Source organism: Callithrix jacchus, chromosome 4 (genome assembly GCF_049354715.1).
Source record: "Callithrix jacchus isolate 240 chromosome 4, calJac240_pri, whole genome shotgun sequence".
In the NCBI taxonomy this organism is placed as follows: Eukaryota; Metazoa; Chordata; class Mammalia; order Primates; family Cebidae; genus Callithrix; species Callithrix jacchus.
The window spans coordinates 115642916-115660141 of record NC_133505.1 but is presented as its reverse complement, the minus strand read 5'-3'; the positions used below and the strand labels follow the sequence as shown (position 1 = coordinate 115660141).

At 37.7% G+C, this 17226-nt stretch overlaps 1 protein-coding gene across 7 annotated transcripts in view; it reads left to right on the top strand.

Moving 5' to 3' along the window:
* AK9 (adenylate kinase 9) overlaps window positions 1–17226 on the top strand; it is a 221005-nt gene that overhangs the window by 186488 nt on the left and 17291 nt on the right. For 6 of the 7 annotated variants that reach the window (XM_035296488.3, XM_035296487.3, XM_017971308.4 and 3 more), the window contains 3 exons: window positions 11381–11593; window positions 11949–12167; window positions 13576–13789. In XM_035296488.3, coding sequence (XP_035152379.3) covers window positions 11381–11593; window positions 11949–12167; window positions 13576–13789 — 646 coding nt within the window. Of the gene's footprint in view, window positions 1–7438; window positions 7565–11380; window positions 11594–11948; window positions 12168–13575; window positions 13790–17226 lie in introns of those variants that run through there. The other variant, XR_013534480.1, reaches the window with a different exon arrangement.

Below are 17226 nucleotides of genomic sequence, written 5' to 3'. Positions count from 1 at the left end.
ATGCCTTTTCTATAGTGGGAGGAAAAAGATCTAGTCCATCCTTATCATCACTAGAAAATATCTTTGGGGTAGAGAAATCTCTGCCCGTTGTTCTGGTTTCTGTCTTTCCTTTTCTTTTAAATCTGAATTCCCTTCAGGTGGAGAAGATGGGCGGTCTGACTCACTGCAATCTGGCAGATAAAGAGGATACAAAGCAGAGGGTACCAGCGCCAGGTGGTCAAAATAGTAACAGTAAACGATCGTGCTCATATCCTCTTTTCAGGCAGTGATCTACCTGCTCCCATAACTCTAAATTTAAGGTTCTTTGATCGGTAAATCAACAGCATTCCTGCCAAATTAAGAGCATAAGCTTGTGTAGCACTCCAGGCTCTACAGTGCACTGGATAGGCTTAAGTAGCTGCTGCACTGTTTTAAAAAATACTTTCTGCTCTTTGGTCATTTCTTGACCCATGATAACCTAGCCCCTGATATTTTACATGTGCATCCCATCCTCCTGATGGGAGTCAGGACTGTTTGTTCCCGGGATTCCCTGAAAATTGATGAGCTCTCCTCCTTCACGTGTAACTTCAAGGCAATCATGCAGGGTCACCACTTGCGGAGCTTATAGGTTGCAGTGAATGCTGAGAATGAAGTACTCATAGACAATTCCAGCTGAGTGGGGCTGGGGGTGGCTCTTCTGAGAGAGTCCACCGCAGCATCCATCCACCAAGGATTTATTGAAAGGGCTTGTATTAACTACAAACATTCACTAGATGGCTATTTAAGGTCGGTTACTGGGGCACCTGTGACCTTGTACAACACTCAAACTGCATTCTCACGAGGCTGTTTTCAGCGTTCTTAATCACACCACACACACTCCACTCCCTGTCCTGTTTTCAGGGTCAAGGAGTTTCATTCTCATGCACAAATAACATACACCTTGGGCCTCAGTATTTTTCCATGCCCCGACCTCAACTGTCTTGTATATAAGCTTGAATATGTTGCCATACACCCCCCAACAATTCATTCATTCAGTCCATCAGCAAACATTAAGTGAGCTTTGTGCCTGACACTGTTTCAAATACTGGCAAATCAGACATGAGCAAAATTTACAGAAATCCTAGCCTCATTCTAATGCTCATTTCCCTCATCAAACATGTTCTGAAAGTTTGTTCAAGGTGTCGTGTTAATGTTTAGGATCAAAAAGATGTCCTAACCTGGAATTAAGTACAGTTAACTACTTTAAGCCCTTGGGGGTCCCTAGTGGTCCCCTTCTGAATGACTTCAAATGTTTCGGCAATGAAGGAGTTCAGGCTTTCAGGTTAAACACACCTGCATGGTATCCATTCTCCAGTTCACATTGACTTTGTTCACTGCTCTCCAGTGCCTGGTGGAGTGCTGACACGTGTGACATTGAAATACAGTTGTTTCGCTGTAGTTGTGTAACACTAAGTCACTTAGCCTCTATAAACATAGGGTTTTTATTGTAAAATGGGAAAAATTAATACACTTAGTTTCCCCTAATTAATAATTAATTTGCTACTCTTTAGTTATATCTTCTTAAGAATCCATTTTCAGGATAAACTTTAAATGCTTTTTATAATTTTTTCATGTGTTAACATTAGAATGGTATGATTTCTTCTGAGTTTTCATTCAAACATTCAGTATTCTATGTAGCGATTCAATAGGATTTTGTAAGTCAGCGCTCCTGAGACTTCATTTTTGTAAAATTGGCTGTGAATCCCACAAAACTGATACAAAGAAACACAGAACACAACTCCTGAGATTTTTGATAAATTAAAGATTAAAACTGTATGTAGGTGTTTTTTCTTCCAGAACTCCCTTGATGGAAATGTTATATGTCCTGCTACTGACTCAGCCAATAAAGCAGACAAAGCATAACATCTCAGGGATAAGTTAGTGTGCTTGTTACTGTTGGTCAGTGTGCTACCCTGAGTGGCATCCATCCCGACTCTACATCTATCCTGGAGCTCACTTTGATGAACTGATCCAGGGGTTTCTCACATTTGCCTTCTTGTGCAGAATATGCATTTCCCATGACTTGCCTTTTTCATACTAACTGGGGAATCCCAGGTGGAAAAAGCCCTTCCCAGGTTTGTCTTCTTGCCCTAAACAAAAGCATTGCTTTTACTGTCTTCTTAGAACCAAATGGGACATTTCTAACATTATGTCCCAGTCACTACTTGCATTAATTTATTTTATTGTTATTATTTTTTTTATTTTACTTTAGGTTCTGTGGTACATGTGCTGGTCATGCAGGGTTTGTTGCATTGGTGCATACACAACCAGGTGTTTTGCTGCCTCTTTTCCCCCTTCGTCTATATCCAACATTTCTCCCCATGTTATGCCTCCCCACCCTCCCCACCTCCTGCTGTCCCTCCCCTAACCTCCCTAACTGCCCCCAGTGTGTGATGCTCCTCTCCCTGAGTCCACGTGTTCTCAGTGTCAAACACCCACCTATGAGTGAGAACATGCGGTGTTTGGTTTTCTGTTATTGTGTCAGTTTGCTGAGAATGATGATTTCCACATTCATCCAAGTCCCTACAAAGGACAAGAACTCATCATTTTTTATGGCTACATAGTATTCCATGGTGTATATGTGCCACATGTTCTTTGTCCAGTCTATCCTCGGTGGGTATTTGGGTTGGTTCCAGGTCTTTGCTGTTGTACATAGGGCTGCAATGAACATACATGTGCATGTGTCTTTATAATGGAATGATTTATTATCCTTTGGGTATATCCCAGTAATGGGACTGCTGGGTCAAATGGAATTTCTATTTAGAGATCCTTGAGAAATCGCCACACTGTCTTCCACAATGGTTGAACTAACTTACACTCCTACCAACAGTGTAAAAGTGTTCCCATTTCTCCACATCCTCTCCAGCATCTGTTGTCTCCAGATTTTTTAATGATCGCCATTCTAACTGGCATGAGCTTATACCTCAATGTGGTTTTGATTTGCATTTCTCTAATGACCAGTGATGATGAGCATTTTTTTATATGTTTGTTGGCCTCATGCATGTCTTCTTTTGAAAAGTATCTGTTCATATCCTTTGCCCACTTTTGAATGGGTTTGTTTGTTTGTTTCTTGTATATCTGTTTTAGTTCTTTGTAGATTCTGGATATTAGCCTTTGTCAGATGGGTAGATTGCAAAAAATTTTTTCCATTCTGTTGGTTGCCGGTTCACTCTAATGATTTGTTTCTTTTGCTGTACAGAAGCTGTGGAGTTTAATTAGATCCCATTTGTCTATCTCAGCTTTTGTTGCCATTGCTTTTGGTGTTTTAGTCATGAAGTCCTTGCCTATGGCTATGTCCTGAATGGTTTTGCCTACATTTTCTTCTAGAGTTTTTATGGTGTTAGGTTTTATGTTTAAATCTTTAATCCATCTAGAGTTAATTTTAGTGTAAGGTGACAGGAAGGAGTCCAGTTTCTGCTTTCTGCACATGGCTAGCTAGTTTTCCCAACACCATTTATTAAACATGGAGTCCTTTCCCCATTGCTTGTTTTTGTCAGGTTTGTCAAAGATCAGATGGTTGTATATGTGTGGTGTTGCTTCCGAGGCCTCCGTTCTGTTCCATTGGTCTATGTCTCTGTTTTGGTACCAGTACCATGCTGTTTTGATTACTGTAGCATAATTTGAAGTCTGGCAGTCTGATGCCTCTGGCTTTGTTCTTTTTGCTTAGGATTTTCTTGGCTATGCTTGCATTAATTTCAAAGGGAAACATCGCCATCTTGTGGACCTGTAGTCTCAGAATGTGACTGAAAGGCAGCCCCTGGCCTTGCTTGTAATCTTCCCTCTCTTCCTATCCACCAGCTCCATCTCTGGGTCTCTATCAAGTGTCAGGTAGCCATTGGGGAGGAGAAAGCCAGGAAGGGCCAAGACAGGGAACCTGGCGAGCAAGTGAGCACAGTCTCAGACTACACCTGGATGAAGACTTAATAGAGACACACTGATCATAGGTAATGAGGGAAAGTCCAAGTCAGAGTCCACACAAGGTTGAAACAAGGGTCAGGACCAAGTACCAGGCCAAAACTATCTCCAAGATCCTCTAGGGAGAAGACAGAGTGTTTAGACCCAGAGGCGGATACACAGAGGGCTGTTCAGGATGAAACAGCAAGCAAAAGTATGCATGGATGTACAGGCTGGAGACAGATTCAAGGCACTGAAAACCAAGTAGTTCAGAATAGTGGCTCCAACTTCAGAACTAGAAGGCAACGTCAGTCATACCACAGCATAATAAAGGAATCTGGGGATCTGGATGGTGTGCATCTGTGTCAGGAAGCCCTGAGAACTCCTATAGGTCTTTTACTTCTTATTCCATTTCTTCATGCTTTCCTCTTCCATCCTCTCTCTAATCATAAAAAAATCCATCACTCTCCTGGTATTAGCTTCTATCCAGATGTAGCCTTCCCCGTCTTCCCCTACCAATAGATAGTTGTAACACAGCTTACCCCAAATCTAGTCCTGTTTCTCTTAGACTGAATTTATTTGCTTTCTGCTTGTACCCTCTGTTTTCTGTTTCTCTGTTCCCCTTGTCAGCCTTCTTTAGATTATTTGAATATATTTTAGAAATTCATTTTAATTATCTATAGCCTTTTTTGCTTTTGAAAAGTGTATAAAACTTATTTTTTCTTTTTCCACTTTTATTTTAGGTTCAGAGGTTACATGTTCAGGTTGTTACATGGGTAAATTGTGTGTTGGCAGGGTTTGTTGTACAAATAACTTTGTCACTCAAGTCATGAACATAGTACCCAGTAGGTAGTGTTTTGACCCTCTCTCTCCTCCTAACCTCCACCCTCAAGTAGGCCCCAGGAGCTATTGTTTCCCTCTTTCTGTCCACGTGCACTCAAGGTTTAGTTCCCACTTATGAGAACATGTAGTATTTGGTTTTCTCTTCCTGTGTTAATTTGCTTAGGATAATGGACTCCAGCTCCATCCATGTTGCTACAAAAGATATGAATTCATTCTTTTTTACAGCTGCATGGTATTCCATGGTGTATATGTACCATATTTTCTTTATCCAGTCCACCATTAGTGGGCACCTAGGTTGCATGTCTTTTCTGTTGTCAATAATGCACTGCCTGTGTGCATGTGACTTTTTGGAAGAATGATTCTATTCCTTTGGGTGTATGCCCATTAATGGGATTGCTGAGTTAAATGGTAGTTTAAGTTCTTTGATAAATTTCCAAACTGCTTTCCACAGTGGATGAACTAATTTACATTCCCACCAACATTTCCTTTTCTTCATAACCTCACTAACATCTGTTATTTTCTGACTTTTCAACAATAGTCATTCTGACTGGTATGAGATGGCACATCATTGTGTTTTTGATTTGCATTTTTGTAATGAGTAGTGACATTGAGCATTTTTTCACATGCTTGTTGGCTGTGTCTATGTCTTTTTTAAGTGTCTGTTTATGTCTTGGGCACATTTTTTAATGGAGTTGTTGTTTTGGGCCTGTTAATTTGGTTAAGTTCCTTATAGATTCTGGATATTAGACTTGTGTTGGATGCATAGTTTGCAAATATTTTCTCCCATTCTGTAGGTTTTCTGTTTCTTCTGTTGATAGTTTCTTTTGCTGTGAAGAAGCTCTTTAGTTTAATTAGGTCCCACTTGTCAATTTTTGCTTTTGTCGCAATTGCCTTTGGAGACTTTGTCATAAAATATTTGTCCAGAGCCAAAACAGCATGGTACTGGTACAACAACAGACACGTAGAGCAATGGAACCCAGAAATAAAGCTGCGCACAGGAAAGGACTCCCTATTAAATAAATGGTTCTGGGAAAACTGTCTATCCATATGCAGAAGAATGAACCTGGACCCCTTGATTTTACCATATACAAAAATCAATCCTAAATGGACTAAAGACTGAAATGTACGACCTCAAACTATAAAAACCCTAGGAGAAAATCTATTGCCTTTTTTGGTATATCTCTATGTTTCATTTTTCAGTGGTTGTGCTAGAATTATAAATACATCCTTGGCTTTTCACATTCTACTTAGGGTCAATATTATTGAATATTGTAAAAACCTTAGAACTGTCTAGCTCCATTTGCCCCACCCATCTCCAACCCACTAGCATCCTCTATGCTCTAGCTGTGATGTGTTTTACAACTGAATACGTTACAACCCTCCATAAGAAATGGTTCTAATGTTTACATTAAATAGTCACATGTATTTTCAAAAACTTAATAGGAAAGTAAGCCTTGTTTTACATTTATCTAGATATTTACTATTTGATATTCTTCATTCCTCTGGTATGATGGAAATCAGAGGATTGGAATGCTGGACATCTGAAACACATTCATCCATGTGTTTTTCTTTCCTCTGTATCTTTGCCTTTCAACAGTTTGGTTATGGTGTGCCTACATATCATTTTCTTCATATTTAGTTTGGGGGTCACTATGCCTCTTTAAACTGTAAATTTATGTCTTTCACTAAATTTGGGGAAACTTTGTACATTATTTCTTTAGACATTTTTCTGCCTCATTTACTATTTGTCTTCTCCGTATAATACTCCAGTTATATATATGTTAGGCCTTTGCTATTGTTCCACATGTCCTGGGAACTCTGTTGATTTTTTTCAACACTTTTTCTCTCTCTTTAAGGTAAATAATTTAAGCCCAACCAATAATTTTTTAATTTCAAATATTGTATTTTTAGTTCTAAAATTTCCATTTAGTTTCTTTTTACATTTTCTATTTGTCTCCTGAGATTTCCTATACGTTCATTTATTATAAGTTTATTTTCCTTCTCCTCATTGATCGTCGTAATAATAACTGCTTTGAAAGTTCTTGTTTGGTGATTCTAACACCTTGGCTAGGTATTCAATTATTATCTTTCTTCATGAGAATGGGTCAAATTTTCATGATTCTTCATATTTTGAGTAACCCATATGAACATGGTTCACAGGCTAGCCAGAGTCTTGGACAAATTGACTTTGGTATTCCCTTCTCTGGCTCTCTCATATCTGGCATTTATTCTTACTCTCCAGTGGGCCTGGGTATGGCTCCTTTCTCTGGTTGCTCCAACCAGAAAGTTAGTTGGCTTTCTATCAAAGTTTTAGTCACACTGAACCACTGCCACTCTGAAACTCCCCCAGGGTAAATGCTCAAAATTAGAAAGCTCACCCTATGCCAATTTCTTCCTCCAAATTTTGACTGCTCTTCAAAAATCTGCTTTTCTTGCTCCAGAGACTTCTGGAGCAAGACAAAAATAATAGAAAGGAGTGTTGTTTATAGTTTATGATTATCTGCTAGAGATTAAATAAACTTATTTCTTCATATCTGAGGCAGATCTTCGAGACCATGAAGTTTAGAATATACATCTTCCAACTTGAGGACTAAGAGATGCATGATTTCAGGGAAAACAACACTGTTCTACAAGATTAAATTACCATTTCCCAAAAAAAAAGAAAGCTTTTTTTTTCCCATAGGAAGAATTAGACTGTGAGTCTCTTAGATGGTCTACTGTGAAGATTTAGGATTTTTAAAAATCAACATTGTGCTGTAGGTGTGAGCCAAAGCAAAGTGAGAAGAAGAAATAGCTTACATATTAAAAAGTAAGAATAAATCTCATTATTTGTATATAATTTGAATATCTAGAAAATCTAAGAGGGTAAATTGCAGAACAATTCTATAAGGTCACCTCTACCAGCCCCATAAAGAAAAAAGGTGACATTTGCCCCATAAAGAAAAAAGGTAAATAATTTCTAAAGGAATGAAATAAAGTATTTAGAAGATTCTATATCCACAGAATGTTGGTTGATACCTTTCATTATTTGGGGCAAGGTCCAGGCTTCCTGCATCTTCTCATCTTCACATCTTAAATAGAAGTGTGATACAATATTACCTGTACCTTCTCATATACAGGCAGCATGCAGTTGCTCTGAACTGATCAATTTAATCCTTCATTCATAAAAATGAATAGCCAACCAAGGGTTACCATATACTTGAGGGAAATCACCAACAAAAGGAAAAACCAACATAAACACGCAGAACAATTGACCATAGAGCAAGTGGACAACCCAGGAAACATCATTAAACATTAAAATAATTTCACTTTCTCTCAGAAAATTCAAGAAGAAACTTGTATCCATAAAACAGGAGGAAGATGCTACAAAAAGTCAGAGAGAAAAAAAGACTTCATGAAAACTAAAATAAGTTAAGAGTTAAATTGAAAAAAAAAAAAAAGGAAAAGCCAAAGAAGTTTCTCAAGTATAAAACAAAATGCAAGAGATAGGAAATATGAAAGAAAAAGCTGAATATCTATGATGTCAGTCCAAGAAGGTCAACATCCAATATGCATTTCAAAACAGTGGAAACAGAAAAAGAAATATTAGAAGAAAAGTTCCCATTATTGAAGAGAGGAGGAGGTCTTCAAATTGAAAGGGCCCATGGAATGCCAAGCAGAATAAATGAAAAGAGATGTGCACTAGACACATCCTTATGAAATTTGAGATTGGTGGGTATAAAGAGAAGCTCTTACCTGTTTCTAAAAATTTTAAAGGATATCTACAAAGGAATAAGGATAAAATTTGTGTGAGGCTTCTAATTAACAATACTGGATGGTAGAAGACAGAGACAATGCTTGCAAAATTCTAAGTAAGAATAGTTTTTAGCCTATAATTCTGTACCTAGCCAAACTGATTATAATGTTTGAGAAATGAGAAAATGAAATGGAAAAATTTTCAGATACTTAAGGTCTTTGAAAATTAGCCTTTGTTATATTTTTCCTGAAAAGAGTAGCCAATTGATGTGGTGAATAATGCTGCTTCTGCTCACAAAACAACAATAAAACAAAAAACCCTAGATATATGGGGGTGGGGAGAGACAATAAGAGCATTATTCAGATATTGGGCAAATGTAAATATACCATGATTTTGAATAAGAAGAAAAAATGATGTTTAGCCTTGATACTAGAAACATTCTACTTACAATAGTGCAAGTTTCTTGATATAGAATTGTGTTCCCTGTATTACTAACTGCAGCTGTAGTGAATAAGGGTTACATAATTGAACACAGCAGGTGCTATTTATTGGATCTCCCTTTTCAGAGTCAATCAAATGCTGTTTGTTTGCTTTTAATGTTTAGAATCAATTTCTACATGAAGCACCAAATACTTTGAACTCCTATTACAGGACAGAGATATCAATGTAATAATACTGGGGACAAAATACTTGAAAACTGAAGAGAGGGAGACCTGGAAAGAAGAGTAAGAACAGCTTCTTTATGGGGAATCAAGACAGACATCTAAAGAGGACAGCTCAATAAATAGAGATTTACAGACAGTATTTAAAGTTATAGGCACTCAATTACAAAATAATAGCAAAGACTGGGAACCAACCCAAATGCCCATCAATGATAGACTGGATTTTAAAAATGTGGCACATATACACCATGGAATACTATGCAACCATAGAAAAGGATGAGTTCATGTCCTTTGCAGGGACATGGATGAAGCTGGAAACCATCATTCTCAGCAAACTAACACAAGAACAGAAAACCAAACACCGTATGTTCTCACTCATTAGTGGGATTTGAACAATGAGAACACATGGACACAGGGGAACATCACACACCTGGGCCTGTCGGGGGCTGGGGGCCTAGGGGAGGCAGAGAAATACCTAACTTAGTTGATGGGGTGATGGATGCAGCAAACTACCATGGCATGTGTATACCTATGTAACAAACCTTCACCTTCTGCACATGTGCCCGAGAACTTAAATTATAATAATAATAATAAAATAAAAATTAAGAAAACCCTGCACCATAGCCAAGCTCCTTTTGGAGAAAGGGGAGCTTGGGCAGGAGCAGGAATGGTTCCTTGTGCCTCGGCTTCCTCCCTGCACTCACAACCCAAGTCCCAGCTCCAGGCACTTTTCACAGGACAAGAGGCCTGGTCATTTAGAAAGATTAGGAAATAGCCCGCTAATCAGAAGATTGCAGGCAAGAGACAATGTGAAGGCAAACAGTGGAGAGGGGCCTCAAAGGAGGGAGTGTTGAGTATTGTTTAGGATTACAGTCCTTCTTCACCCTCCATCCCTGCCCATCCAGGACTCTCATCCTGGGAGTCGAGATAGCTCCCAGGTTTCAAGCTGGAGGGGAGTTCTCCAACTGAAACAAGGAATACTACAGGGAGAACAGTGTGGAGGTAATGCAGGAGGATAATTGTTATAGGGTTCAGTTTTGTGCAAAGTGAACTATAGCACTTAAAGCCTACACAACACAACTTAGTACCAATATCCTGTCATGGTCTTTAATAATCATTTATGTATTATTTTTGTTTTCTCAGATAGGCTATAGCCTCTGAAAAGGCATTTGCTGTTCTATTTGTACACTGCTTTACACAAAATGAGAACAATAGCTGTAAAAGCATAATAGCTAACATTCACATACTTTCTATGTGCCAGACATTTTTCTAATGGCTTTGCATGTATTAACTAATTTAATGCTCCCAGCAACCCTGTGAGGTAGGTACTTTTATTATTCTTATTTTACAGATAAGGAAACATCTTGCCCAGTTAAGACAGCTAGTGTTTTATACTCTTTGTACTGCATTAAATATTGTTCCTGAGGACCGTCAAAAACATGTAACATTCTGCCAATCATAGACATAAATAGTATTTAATATTTTGTCTCTGCATTTATTTGTGGGACCACTTTGGGGCCAGAGTCTTGAAAGTATTAAAATTCTGAGTACCAAAGAAATTAAAAAATTTTTTTCCAAGATGGCAGATTGGAGGCGGTGTTAGCATGCCTCCCCAACTTGGAAAGACAAAATAGCGTGCAGAGATTCACATTGTGAACTTTTTTTGAAGAAGCAACATAGAAACTTAACAAGAAAACTAAAAGAAACCACAGACCCTTTGAAAGAAGCAGGAAACTACATACTACACCAGGAGCCAGGCAGAAAACAGACAGTGAACCTGCTCCACATTGAGCATATTGCTCCTACAGCCAGCAACTGAGAAAGCCAGCATCAAAGACTATCACCAAGGAAATCACACACAGAGGCTTCACCCCTGAAGGAACCCAGAACTTACAAGCAACTATAAACACAAAGTCACATCGTCAAGGAAAAAAAGAAATTTAAGAAAAAAACAGTCAATTTCAAAATAAATTCAAAAATAATTAAAAGAAATAGTCTACCTAAATGAGAAGGAACCAGAAAAACAATTCTGGCAATATGACAAAAAGGGTTCTATAACACCCCCAAAGGTGTCAGATATTTAAAATTTTATTGCATTACAAGATGATTATTGACATACAACACCAACCAATATCGAGCCATTACAAAGTATTCTAGATGATTTGTTAATAGTGTCTTTTGTTACATATTTTACATGTGAAGTAAAAGGGACTGTTTTCTTCCTTAGAATGCTCTTAGAGATGATGAAGAGATTAGTGAGGAAGACCTTGAAGAAGATAATGATGATATTGAAAACATCCTTGAAGAAGAGTTTCCAAAAAATGAGGAAGAGATGAGTGGTGAGGAAGATGAAGAACAGGAAACTGATGCAATTGAGCGCCTGAGAGGTGAACTGGGAGAAAAATTTGAAGCAGAGATGCATAATTTTCAAATAATTCAGGTTATTACTTTTCCTTCACTTTTTAGAATTCAAAAAGTAATATTTGAGAATTAGACAAAAGCAATTTAGTTCATGCCATTTTCTTAAACATTTCAAAAATGTATATTTTAGGGCTGGATTCTCTTTCATCAGTATCATTTAACGATTATGTAATAAGTCCATAAATTAAGAGCAGAGTGGACGCCACAGAGGGTCAGAGTAAGTTTAGTCACCCACACGCAGCCACTTGGAAGCTGAAAAATATTTGTGTTTTGTACTGAAGTAGTCAGTCACAGCATGTAGACACTGCTGGTGACTGACTACTACCAGCCTTTTCCCCACTAAATATATTTGGTTTTATGATTTTTCTTATCAGGATGAACTTGAGAGGTATTTCATACCAATAATTTCCATTAATGGAGCTCGGAAAAATCACATTGTACAATATACATTGAATATGAAACTGAAACCATTGGTGGAAAATCGTGCAAGCATTTTTGAGAAATGTCATCCAATACCAGCATCCCTTGCCCAGAAAATGCTCACTTTTACCTACAAGTATATAAGCTCATTCGGCTATTGGGACCCAGTAAAGGTAATAAGCAAATGCATCTGAAAGCCATGTTATTTCTTTATTTTTTTAAGGTATATCTTTTTTTTTAAGGAAAAACACAGGATAATTTCAAAAATTATAAGTATTGTGTAGTAGTCTCATCTAGCTATAAAAATACTTTGGAATTTAAAATGGAATTATTAAACTTTCAGCTTTTCTTTTATCACCAACTGTATAACATAGAGCACACACCTCCACCTCCCCGAGTTTCTCCTTATCTCTAGCATTTACTCCCATCCATGAACTTCACTCTAGCCCAAGAATTGTAGCATTGACACTACCAATGATCTGTAACAACTGTCCTGAGGTAGCTCTCAGGGAGGAGCAATATTACCATACTGTTTCATACCTACTATGTCAAGTCCAGGGATAGCTGATGCTTGCCCATCTGATGCTATAAAAAGTTATTCAAACTTAGCATTGATCAATTGCTCAGTCTTCCTCATCACCAGTGCGAAGATGTGGGACCACTCCTTCAATTTCATTCCTATTCATACCTTAGGCTGCCTTTTATGAGTATTTTTCCCTTTCATGACAACTCTTAATATTTATATGAGTGGAATTTCAACTGTACAAAAATATGGAAGAGACTCCAGTGGGATTTGCCCTACCAGTATACCCCTAAAAGATAATCCAAGAACCCAACTGTATTAGTTATCTCTGGTTGCCATAACAAAATACTACCGGGTAGCTTAAACAACAGAAATTATTTTCTCACAGTTTTAAAGGCTGAAAGTTCAAGATGCCAGCAGGGTTGATTTTTCTGACAAGGCAAGGCCTCTCTCCATAGCTTGCAGTTGGCTGCCTTCAAACTGTGTCCTCACATGGCCTTTTCTGTCTACCCATGCTGTTATCTCTTCCTCCTCTTTTAAGGACACCAGTCCTACTAGATTCAGGTTCCATCCTTCTGACCTCATTTAACCTTAATTATCTCCTTTATTAAAGGCCCTGTCTTCAAATACAGTCACTTTGGGTTCTAGGGCTTCAAACAGAAATTGAGGATGTAAGGGAGAGACAATTCAATCCATAACATTAACTTAGGAATGGACCTCTTTGTGGGGATAAATTTGCCTGTGAATAAAGGCAAACAACCTTAGACTCTTTGACAGACACATTCAGTATGCATTAAACACACTATAGAGGAAGTAGATGGACTATAATTGTCATAAAATGAAAGCCAATTAAGAACTATTACATTGATTACATGTGGGTGTAAAATAATATATACTTTCCCACAGTTGTTTAATATTAATTTTTGATTATAATTCATATTCTTATTCTGTAAGGAATTTTTTTTCTTATATTACAAATTGTTTTTTTCAAATGTATTTCAGGGAAGTGCTGTATAAATTAAAACTAACTTTCAAATTCAACTATGTATATGTTGCAGCTAAGTGAAGGAGAAACAATCAAGCCAGTTGAAAATGCAGAGAATCCAATTTATCCCATAATCCATCGTCAGTATATTTATTTTTTATCTAGTAAAGAAACAAAAGACAAATTTATGAAGAACCCAATCAAATATATCCGCCAACCCAAACCTAGACCTACTGTGCCCATTAGGATTATGATTGTGGGGCCTCCAAAATCTGGGAAAACTACAGGTGAGTGTATGTTTGCCTTTGTTTTCCTTAAGCATAAAATAATCTGCTTGTAACTATAATAGATTCATTACCCAATGCACATGGCAGGTCAATTCACCAAGACACTGGGTTGCAGCAGAAAATGACATTTAATCATAGGGCAGCTGAGCAAGAAGACAGAAGGAAATCTCAAATCTGTCTCCCTGAGGAATTTGGGGCTAGGGTTTTTAAGAGTTTTGGAGTAGGCTGAATTGAAGTGCAAAAATTATTGATTGGTTGAAGAATGTAGGGTGAAGTCACAGGACAGTGAGATGAAGAAACTGAATTCTCCTGCTGTTTCCGTTCCTCTGTGGGGGTCTTTAAACTGGTTGGTGTCAGCTATTCTGTTGGCATTTAGGTTCTAATTAAGCAGTTCTTTAACAAAAGCCTTATTATTCTAACATCAGAGATCCTATCTATTTTAAAAAGCCTTGTGAGTCTAACATCAGAAATCCTACTTACAGGAATGATGGGGATACCAGTAGTCAGTAACTAGTCTATGTGACTTTCGGTTACAAAGAAGCGTGTCAAAGTGTAGCCTGATTCAGGCTTATTATAACTATATTTCTGTCCAGAATTCTTGTTAATCCTGTGAGGATAACTTCACCCTGAAAACCAGTGCCACTTCTTCAGAAAACCAACTATCAAGATTGACTCAAAAAGAAATATAAAACCTAAATAGACCAATAACCATCAAAGAGAAGGCATTTGAAAATATAACCCAACTCTGAAATGGCCCAGAATCAAATTGTTTTAGACAAAAACTATAGCAAATTTTCAAAGAATTAAAAACTCAAGAGATAATGCCTGTATTTTTATAAGCTCTCCCATAGCAAGGGAAAGAGAGTCAGTTTCCCAAGTTATTTTTATTTTCTTTTTTATTAAGGCATATGGTTCATACAGTCAAAAAGGCATATAGGATACAAATCCATTTTTTAATTAACATGACCCTAATATCAAAATTTAACCAAGATAATACGAGAAATTACGAAGTGATATTCATAATTATAGTCAAATATCCTAAGTAAAGTATAACAAGTATATGAAAATATTTTATAACTAGTCACAATGGCTCATGCCTGTAAACCCAGCACTTTGGGAGGCCAAGGTGAGAGGATTACTTGAACCCAGGAGTTCAGGACCAGCCTGGGCAACATAATGGGATCTTATCTCTATAAAAAAGTTAAAACATTTGCTGGGCATGGTGGCACATGCCTGTAGTCCCAACTACTCAGGAGGCTGAGGTGGGAGGATCACTTGAGTTCAGGAAATTGAGGCTACAGTGAGCCATGATTGTGCCACTGTACTCCAGCCTAGGCAACAGAGTGAAAGCCTGTCTCAAAACAAATAATAATAATAAATCAATTATCTTAATCGTGGCTGGAAAGGCATTCGATAAACTGTATTTCTGTAATGTTTTGTGTAACTTTGGACTTTAAGGCATACAGTCCAAAATCTGGTTGGTTGTAGTATTTCAACATGACATAACAATAAGAAGAGTGGATGGTCACAATGAGAACAGAATGGAAAGGGCAGTTACAGGATATATTTCCAAGGAAAACAGTAAGTCTTAATGACTGACTGAATAGAGAATGAAGACGAGATAAGGTCAAAGATTAATTTGTCACCAGGAATCATAAAAGGGAGTTTTATATTCCAGCTCTTCAGATGAAAAGTTGATTTTGGCTTTATAAAGTTCTTAACATGACAAAAGAGTCTGTAGTTATTAGAGGGAAAGAGGTGTAGAGTCAGACCCCAAGAAAGAGTTCTTGGGTCTCACACAAGAAAGAATTCAAGGTGAGTCCATAGAGTACAGTGAAAGCAAGTTTATTAGGAAAGTGAAGGAATGGCTGCTCTGTAGACAGAGCAGTCCCGAGGGCTGCTGGTTGTCCATTTTTATGGTTATTTCTTGATAATATGCTAAACAGGGGTGGATTATGCATGCCTCCCCTTTTAGACCACATAGACTAACTTCCTGATGTTGCCATGGCATTTGTAAACTGTCATGGTATTGGTGAGAATGTTGCAGTGAGGACAACCAGAGGTCACTCTTGTGGTCATCTTGGTTTTGGTGGGTTTTGGCCGCCTTCTTTACTGCAACCTGTTTCATCAGCGAAGTCCAAAATGGCCTGTATCTTATGCTGACCTTTTATCTCATCCTGTGACTTAGAATGCCTTAACTGTCTGAGCATGTGGTCCAGTAGGTCTCAGCCTTATTTACCCAACCCCTACTCAAGATGAAGTTGCTCTGGTTTGCATCCCTCTGACATAATTACACCCTAAATGTTCACAAAGATAACGATATTTTCTAAAGACAGCAGAACATTGACATGCAATGGTGAAAATGGAGACCATCTGATATCTCAGATATTTCCTAAGACAGCAGAACATTACATGCACAAGGTGAAAATGTGGACTATCTGATATCTCATTTTTTTGTTGAAATGGTGGTTGATTTTTAAACAAGGTGTCAAATTTGAGAGTTTAATTATGGTTAGAACTTTTAAAAAATAGATCTGGTTCCAGCATTCATGCAAAGCTGAGGTTACATGCTCTGTGACTCTCACAGGAACTTCTTTGTTGGGTGGTCCTGATGGTGGTCTCTGGTCAGTTAATCACTGTCCTCAGGGGATGAGATGGGTTCTGAGTATCCTCCACCCACTGCTATCTCCACAGTGTTCAGGCAAGGAATATACACATAACAGAGCACACCCACATGTACTAGCTACTGGAAGCCATTTACCTGTCTGTGGTCTCACTTAGGAGAAGTCAATATGAGTCTTCTTTCAGCCAATGGCAACATTTATGTAACCTCGGACAGATCAGTTCCCCTCATCTATAAAATTGGGATTTCAGTATCCATTCCACCCACCTGATGAGATAGTTAAAAATACCAAATAAAGTCACAGAAGAAAAATTCTTCATAGGCTATAAGTCACTATTAAAATGTCAAGTGTGCCATTATACATTTTAAAAATTATTTTCTAGAGGATTAACTGAGATCTAACCATATAGGGTCTGCTATGCTGATTGCAGCATGGAGTCTAATAGACAGGGGAATGATACAATTTGGTAAAACAGGGGTGTTAGATTGTTATTTGGGGCATATTACCAGATACTAAGAGTACAGATAAGATGACTTGCAAAGCTCTTGAAAATTTTGCCACCTCATGCAGAAGAAAGAAAACCCTTAAAATTGGTTTGTTAAGAAAAAAAAACAAAACCAGATTTGGCTCATTAACCAGATCTATCAGCCACATACCTGAAGGACTGATAATGACTGACCTTTGACAGTTATTAATTCCATAAAATATGGCAATTATAACTTGAAATTTAACTGAGAAATGTAAAAATTAGCTTGCTGTTGGCCAGAGTCTAAAACTAAGATTAACTGATACATTTATGAAATGAAATAAACT